Genomic DNA, 9438 nt, shown 5'->3' with positions numbered 1-9438 from the left:
AGTAATATGTATAATTATATTTAATAAATATTCATATTAATGTGGCTTGAGTGAATATATATCTATATATATATATCTATCTATATATATATATATATATATATATATATATATATATATATAAAACAAAGTTGTAAAACCATGGGAAAAAACTAATAGATTTATAAATTAAAGTACACAATCAAATAAAGCCACTAAAAACGAATGGTTTAGTAAGTTATAGACTCAAGTGATATTTATATATAATATTTAATTTAATAGAAATTAAAAAATATAATTTAATAATAATTTTAAAATCAATTATGATTAATAAAAAATAACTCATATTAATGTAGGGTTGTTGAAATTGACCATCCAAATTTAACATAGTAATAAATTTATTATGCAAATTATGTGCGTGGTCCATTAAAATAATTAATACAAAATATAACGATATATATTAATGATTTAATAAATGCAAATATATGTAGATTAAAAACCCATTAAACACTTAAACAATAATTATAGTAAATATTATATATGAAAATGCCCATTTATCATTGAAATTAAAAAATTATCAATAAAATGCTCAGGGGTTTGTTAGGGTGCATAATCCATTTATGCATTCAAACATATATAATTTCTCTACAAACCCATTAAACACTTAAACAATAATTATAGTAAATAATATATATGAAAATGTCCATTTATCACTGAAATTAAAAAATTATCAATAAAGTGCTCAAGGGTTTGTGAGGGTGTAGAATCCATTTATGCATTCAAATGTATATAATTTCCCCTGAGAATGATTTATCTTCCTCATCTTAATTTATAAAAGAAAATTTAACAATAAAAATAAATAAATTGGATAAATATAAATTACAAAACCATGGGCTCTAACTAATAGATTAAATAAATATAAAGTACTAATATTAATGTAGGGTAGTTGAATAACATAGTAATAAATTTATTATACAAATTATATGTGTGGTCCATTAAAACAATTAATATAAAATATAACTATATATATTAATGATTTAATAAATGAAAATATATGTAGATAAAAAACCCATTAAACAATTAAATAATAATTATAGTAAATAATATATATGAAAATGTCCATTTATAATTGAAACTAAAAAATTATTAATCAATAAATAATTTAAAAATTATTAATAAATAAATTAAGTGTTTAGGAGTTTTTTAAGGTACGAAATCCATTTATGCATTCAAAAGTATCTTCTAAACAACAAGAAATCACAATGTTGCTAGAAATTGTGCCATAAAAAAAACATTGTCTATTACTTAGACTACACTAAATTAAGTTTAAGATGATAAATAGTTTTTATTAATTAACAAGATTAATTTTAAAAGTTTAAAGAAATAATAAATGCATATTTTCTAATTTTTTAAGGAAATTTCAACATAAATCACTATTAATATATTATAATTTATATGAATTTATAAAATTAATATTTAACAAAACAATAATATATATATATATATATATATATATATATATATTATTTGAGATAGGAAATGAAAACTATAAATTATATTATTTTTAAAACAAATCTAGATTCATGTTAATTCCAGATTTGATATGCAAACATAACATTTTTTAGATTGAAAAAAGATTTAAACTCTCTCGGAATTTTGTAAATAAAAAATTAAAATAGATATAAGCAAATAGATATTAAACTAAATTAAATATAAATTTTAAAATATAATATACTATAAACTACCTTAAAGATATAGATTATAAAACCTAGTATATGTTTACAATATCTATCATTATAAGCTAAATTAATAATTTTTATCTATATAAAATCATTTCTAATATCATGTATAAATAAAATTATATTTCTTTAAATTGTATATTTATTATTATTAAATAAATTTTATATGAAATAAAAATTAATTATATATAATTCTAATTTTACATTTATTATTTATAAGAGAACATGATGTTATTTTGTTATAAAGTATGATGTAAATTAAGATATTTAAGAGATAGATTTTCTGATTTAAATCATTAAATTTTTTATTAAATTTATGTATCACTTTAATATTTATCAAATTAACTATTTTAACTATAAATACAAATAGTACACATTTATAGCATTTAACTTCTGAATAAATTTACACAATTAATTGCATTTAAGTTTTGAATAAATTTACATTTTCAAAAAATCAAATTTGTACCATCGAACCAAAGTATTCGGTGGAAATGGTTGAACAATGGTGGAGTGCGCATGGAATTTGATATTCTTCATTAATTACCTATTAAAATTGTTTCTAGAAGGTGAATTGATTTCGATCACCATTTTCATTACGCAAGGAAATGCTGAAGGAAGGTTAGGTGCAAACCTAAAATATCGAACGCAACCACGAGGCATCCAGCTCAGCCTCATACTATAGCAAATATTAACAGGGTTGTGTTCAGTTCTGAACCAACCCAACATATGAGGTATCCAATTCTAGTCTGGCCAACGTATTGGGTGATAGGGATCTTGTACAATGGCTGCACATGCACCTCATCTTCTTCTCCTTCCCTCCCTGGGAATCGGTCATGTCATTCCTTTCACAGAGCTCGCCAAAAGACTGGCTGCCCTACGATTTCTTGTCACATTTTTCGTATCATCTGGTCATGCCCTATCCATCGCAAGAAACAAGATCGCAGACGCAGCCAACATTCGCATTGTAGAGCTCCATCTTTCCCACCAGGTAAAGCCAGAAGCCTTTGACAGCAAAAGTTACGCTTCAGACAAGGTGCCGCCTGTGCAGGTTGTTTTGAATGAGACGTTTCTTCAAGACGCATTAGAGAAACTGCTTATGTCTGAGGAGGACGAGGAAGGGTTTCGGCTCATGGATCCTCCTCTCCTCTGTATGGTTACAGACTTTGTCTTGAGCTGGACGGTAACCATGGCTGCCAAGCTCGGAATTCCGAGGGTCAATGTTGAGCTCTGTGCTCCCTATTACACGAACCTCTTTCACGCCCTCTGGAGCAAACTGCCCCGCAACCTGGAACGGACCAACTCTGGCAGATACATCATTCCCCGGGAGGCGAAGCTCACACTTCTCTCGCGCTCTCAGATGCCCTCCAACTTCCCCGATGCGGACGAAAGCGACTGGACCTTCACAATTTGGGGAGAATTATATGATTTGAACAAGCAAAGTTGGACGACCGTCATCAATACCTTCTATGAATTGGAAGGAGACGATGTGGACGAATTTCAGAAGCGCTATGCAGGCCCCGTCCGGCCCATCGGGCCTCTGCTTCCGGAGTCTTTTCTAAGCGGCAAATATCTCACCACCCCAACTGCTCGACCGGCCGCAGCGGAGTTAGAGTGGTTGGATCACCAGTCCCCTGGTTCCGTCGTTTACGTCTCTTTTGGCAGCCAAAGTTCGATCTCTTCTCCCCAGATCATAGAATTGGCGTTGGGTTTAGAGGCAAGTGGGAACCCATTTCTTTGGGTGCTGAGAATCCAAGATTCGGGTGAGAAGAATCCGACCCTGGATGGTTTTTACAGGCGCACAGAGCATCGTGGCCGCATGGTAAGTGGATGGACAGATCAGCTAGCCATCCTTTCTCACCGTTCCGTGGGGGCTTTTATTACCCATTGTGGTTGGAACTCTGCGCTTGAAGCCATCTCCATGGGCGTTCCTCTCATCTGTTGGCCATTGTTTGCAGATCAGCACTTCAATGCGCGACTTATCGTGGAGGAAGTGAAGGTTGGAATAGAGGTTGTGAAGCGTGAGGAGGATGAAATGGTTACAAGGGAAGAAATAGAGAAATGTGTGAGGATTCTGATGGAGGATGATCACAGTGGAGATGATAAAGTAAAATCGTTGAAGGAAAACTGTAAAAAACTCAAGGAATTGGCCAAGAAAGCCGTATTGGAAGATGGATCTTCATCTAAGAATTTCGATGTCTTTGTGCAGGACATTTTGTCACTGCAAAATAAGAAGAAAAACCCAGTTTCAAATTCCAACTAATTGCACTTGTGACAGCAGAGGAGAATAGCAAGGCCTACATGCTAAATAAAGTGCTGTAGAGGTCAAGGTCAACGGCTTCGTTTATTAGCCGCTCATGAAATGTCCTGTAGGTATAATAATATAATAATTTAGGGCTCAGAGTTGACGCTTGTCTCCGTGGATTTGTGAGGCGAGCATTATAGCACTATATAGTATAAACTAGATTTAGGGTATGCAGAAAGATTCTACGTAGATTGGTGGTAAAGAACCTTCCCATAAGTTACATTATTGTGTAGAGTTAGGAGCGAAGGTTTTGCTTTGAGGTAATGGTGCAAGTTAATTTCCATGTATTAAAGTTACTGCTACTGGTTATATTTTCTTCAAGCTAGAGAAAACAAACTAAAACAAAGTTCTGCGTTGCAGACGGTATGCTTGCCCAATAAAAATAAAATAACTAATTAAGATTGCCAAGGTTACCCTGGACCATTTTGATGATGAAGATGTGCAAGCACGGAAGCTTCCCTCTAGAAATGAGCTCTACGAGAGTTGTAACAAATTTAATTTAGCTAAGCTTGATATTTGAAAGGAATTGACTTTCATAGAGATTGATATCACGTAGCTAACATAACTGTTAAGGAGCAGCAATCAGAAAACTGTTATGTTCTCACCAGACGTTCTTTCTCAGATGGCTTGCCCATAAAACCACTATAACCCAACATAACAAACATAAATAAAACCCAACATAAATTCTTACAACTATATTTTATTTTGAAAGCAAAATAAATTCTTGCAACTAGATTTTATTTTAAAAAGCAACCTAAAAAAAATACGCATCAGGCAAGAAAATAAAATATGCACGAGACAGTGGTTATATACAAGAAAATATGTACGAGGCAGTGGTTGTATAACACTGCAGATAATAAACCTTTTAATAGAAATAAATTCTTACAACTGAATTTATTTTAAATAAGTGGTTTATGATCCGGCCAAAAAAAAATTAATGTTCATAATGAAATGCATTTGAGGTGTGGAAACAAGAATAATAAATGTAAAGTAGAGTTCCAAATGTCATGTAATTGTCTATAAATTAGACTTTCCAGGGTTCTGCTAAGGACATATAAAGGAGTTCAGTTTAAGTGTTCGGTTGCATCTTCTAGCCCAGAATATATATGCACAAACAAGCAAAACAAAAGGTCGTGTTAAGCAAGATTAACCATAAATGAGGAACTCATTGAGCGTTTAAGCATCTCAAATATATTATAACATGAAATGTAGAGACTCTGGAGATATCATATTTGCAAGACTGCATTTGCAAGAATGTGAAACAACTAAACTACACTGTAACTTGTAAGTAAAAAAACACTCACCACATTGCAAGTTCTTCGTTTTTCAAATTTGGGGTCGCAAATAAACACAAGAACTGCTACCATTTAATATCAAGAACATAAAATTTCAAAGCAAGCAGTAAAAATATTGATTACAAATGAAACCGTTTTCATTTCGTCTTTCCCACACAGAAGGCCAATGTAATTCCTACAGGGTATAAAAATGGAATTCGACTTACATAGGCTTAATTGCAACTTCTAATAATCTAATTGTGTTAGTGAACATACCTTGCAAATGGCTGCACTAAACAATACAATTTCAAATGTGTTAATTCCTTGGTGTGTTAATTCCTTGGTTTCCATTTTACGATGATACTAATTTTTAATGGTCTTAGTCAATCACATTTCAACTATCTTGAGCAGAATACGTCATCATCCATCACATAACATCATCATTTTCACATTTCAAACCTTCTAGAGTGAGAGCAGAATACGTCAACATACGCCATCATCCATCACATAACATCATCATCAACGAGCAGACTACGTCATCATGAACAGTCATCATGAACATCGAAATGCTGCTGCAGCTCACGGGCATTGCGCAGGATTCTCACTGGCATTGCGCAGGATTCGAACGTGGTTGGGGTGCGAAAGCCAACCGCCCCAACCACTTACATCATGTACACCGGGTGCAGCTATCTTGTAACTTCTCCAGCTTCATTTTTGCCCACAACAATCTGCAAACATTAAAGCCCACAATGTGACTGATAAAATCAATATACTGGATCCAGCGCTGATACCAAATCATGCATGACACCTGGCTACAGTCATATAGCATGATGCAACAAGTCAATCTGTGTGCTATTAAAACATTGAATTACACCCATTTTATAAGCGCTAATGCAAGATGGTTGGGAGGGTACAAAGGTGTGCCAATTATTGTGTCAAGTCCCACTCGATATTTTCAAACACGGACCTGTCAGTGCAAATAAGTACAGACAACATTCTTTTGCTCTGTATACAAGTTCGTTCCAAAAATGAACGGTCTGCTTCGTAATGTCATTGAAGACATGCTGATGTTAAAATCTTTCCCATAAAATGAGCTTCCTTCAAAAATTAAACCCTCAAGATTTTCTTTGAAAGCAAAACATTATAGGATGGATGAACATTTAATCAAATCCAAGAACTTTTTCAAAAAGATTTGTTATTACAATGCTATCATAATGCCTCACTGCAAATAGCATAATAAAATGCCTAGAGAGCAACAAAAAAAAAATAGACCATCAAAAGCAGTTTTTCCTTTTAAATTACTTAGTCCTCGGTTCCTAGGCTGATGAAACCGACTAAAACGTGGAAATGAAACCACGGAAAATAAACTTACAGGGAGAAATAATAACCATTTAAGCTTACAGGAAGAAATAATAACAATAACTATCAAGGGGATAACAACAGTATAGATGACCAGAAAGAAACCATGAGAAACCAAGCCAAGAATAGCTGGAGCTTGCGGAAGTTCATAAAGCCATGCTGCCAAGACCTCAACATCCTCTTAGAGCCTTCTGCAAAAGGCAAGTGGAACACATGCAAAGATTTGTAATCATAGCATATAAATCACCACTTGTCTATAACCCAACATGCATGATGAAAACACAAAGAAAACATTCTGATTTAATATTTAGGATAAAGGGAATTCGTAGTTCACGTTTTGGTTTGGTCACCGAGTTGTCAGAGAGCATATTTCAGGTTAGACACAATAGAGAAATCCATCGAGAGAGTATCGAGACCCCAACTCCACAGAAGAGAGGAGACATGAGCGTTATGGATCGGGAAGGAGGCTTAACTAATAAATACGAACGAAAACAACTAGTCGTCCTTCTTTATTAGTGGGCACATACATACAATAAGATATATGGTACTATTAGTTCCACTAGGTCTACAAAATAATAGAATTAAAGCTTTGTTCAAGGGTCATAAAGATCATAGGGCTAGTGGCAAACCAAGCACATTAAGGAGAGATTCTCCTAAAGGAAATTGGGAATCAAGTTTCTGGTACTGCACTCGGAATTGGATCCGGGACTCCGGGACTAGGAATACGACCAAAAAATATTTATAATGAATTTGTAAGATCGAAAGTAATTTAGGTTGGGATTCAGAAAAGGGCTCGGCTTAACTTGCCATTTTTTTTAGGTGTCTATTCTCAGAAAAGGGCACGAATTGATTTGGCAAATTTTGTAGGAGTCTATTCTATTAGACAGTGGGCATTACTAGGGCTTTCCCCACTTGGGTGACTACTAGTGCATTGAAGTCTTGTTTCTTTGATGGCCAACCTTCAAAGTGTGGGTTACCTTACAGTTCTCAGTCTAACTCTAATTCATTCAAATTTTGTTCTTTGATAACCAACCTCCAAAGTGTTGGTTGCATCTGGGAACCCAATCTTAGCATTAGTTTTTAGGTAATAATGGGGACCCAACTTGGCTAAAAATGATCAGTGTTTCTGGTAGTGTAACATAGTATTTTGTCACACTCCCAGGTGTGGATGAAGCGGAAGCGAGAATGTCGGCTTGAGTAACTTAAACATTGGTGAGAATCCAATGTCCCGAAAACCTAAGGGTTCCTCCGCAAGGTTCGTCCATGGAGGGTGAGTCAAGGCCTCCTATTCACTTCCTGTTCCATATTTTGAAGTGCAAAAGTATTGACAACTGTGCAGCATATCCATCATGATACACTGACCAAAACCTCCCTGAAGAATCAAAGGAAAATTTCCTTGAATCCATTCTGAAGAAAGTTAACTAAAAACCTAAATTTTTGCATCAACGTGTTTTGCTACACTGCATGCCCATGCTCATGGCATGTTGCATAGTTCTACCCTAGCGCTCCCAGCACTGGTTTTGATATGAAAACCTGCGCTCAACCTCTTCTCACAAGTTTTCCAAAGTGGAGGAGAAGCTTCGTGCACTAGAACCTTGGAGAACAACGAGCTCGATATTGGTTGTTGTTGATATGGTCAAGCTCTCCCATTTGAACCTCTTGGTCTTATCATCATGTGATTTCCCCTTGAGATGTGGATCTCCCTCCCTCTTTTGTGGATCCCTAACTCCTTCTCCCTTCCATCCCCAAACTATTGGTCATTGATTGTTCCATCCCTATGCTGAGATTATGCTTACATGCTTCCCATTCTAGCTTGGATAAAGAGTGCTTAAATGGTTTTTGCTTGGACTTGGACATTCACCAAAAGGAGGTCTCCAACATCAACTCATAGCTTGTATGCTTCCCGTTTTAGGGTATTAATATATGCATCTAATGTTGACTTTCTATAATTGTGTAAATGTTTATGCTTTTAGCTTAATTCTCCTTGATCTATTAAGTAGTTTATGTTTAATGTATGCCATATATGCTCTTGTATCTTGCATAGTTCTTTGATCTTTCTTGCAGGTACTCAGACGTGAAGAACAAATAAGAAGCGAGCCTGAAAGAAAATGATTCAAAGTCACCTCCAAAGGTTTGGGCTAGAGGGATCGCCTCTATCCACAGAGAGGATTTACATTCACAATAGCTAGTTATTTCTATCATAGAATTATTAGTTCAAGTTTTTATCAATAGTTGGAATTCACATCATTAGTAATTCTTTTTATAAGTTTAACAAGCTCGCAAAATTGTATCGCTATTTTTTATGGTTAATGTATTTACTATAAAGTTTCAATCAATGTTATAAAAAGTTCCCAAAACCCTGCTTTCTCTTCCCATTTTTGGTTTCGTGTGGTGTTTGTGAAAACATGGATCTAAACCACTTTTGGTGGTAGTTAACTAAAAATTGGTGTTGTAGGTTATCCATCACCGCCAGCAGCCCCCTCTAGTAGTTGGGCCTCCGCAATATGGTCAGCAGCAAAAGTCTGGGGCTTCCAAGGGAATTTTTGGAAGGGTGGTTAAGTACCTTTTTCTATTTCTAATTTATTTAAACCAAATTTATAGCCTTATACACTCTGATTCTGTTTTAGTACTAATTTATTTCTATTTCAATCAACCAATACGGCTGCCCCTCACCCCTTTCAGCATTATTAATGGAATATCCCTACTTCAATGCACTCAACCTCACAATGGAAACCAATAGCCTAGTTATAGAGAATAGCCATTCAAAAATGGAAGAAAGGTGAAT

The 9438-nt window shown here is 34.5% G+C and overlaps 1 protein-coding gene across 1 annotated transcript; it reads left to right on the top strand.

The window, feature by feature from the left end:
* Positions 1 to 2499: 2499 nt before the first annotated feature.
* LOC149220941 (UDP-glycosyltransferase 73E1-like) lies at positions 2500 to 3978 on the top strand. Its single transcript, XM_089387254.1, has one exon. The coding sequence runs from the start codon at positions 2500 to 2502 to the stop codon at positions 3976 to 3978; it is 1479 nt and encodes a 492-aa protein (XP_089243380.1).
* Positions 3979 to 9438: the final 5460 nt, after the last annotated feature.

Source organism: Pinus tabuliformis, chromosome Q (assembly GCF_031772625.1).
Source record: "Pinus tabuliformis cultivar Carrire ecotype Pingquan chromosome Q, CPIR1, whole genome shotgun sequence".
In the NCBI taxonomy this organism is placed as follows: domain Eukaryota; kingdom Viridiplantae; phylum Streptophyta; class Pinopsida; order Pinales; family Pinaceae; genus Pinus; species Pinus tabuliformis.
Note: the sequence above shows the minus strand (reverse complement) of the source record. Positions and strands in the feature narration are given on the sequence as shown.

What these genes read in the sequence shown, in the direction of transcription:
- LOC149220941 (XM_089387254.1), top strand. Translation starts at nt 2,500, where the DNA reads ATGGCTGCACATGCACCTCATCTTCTTCTCCTTCCCTCCCTGGGAATC.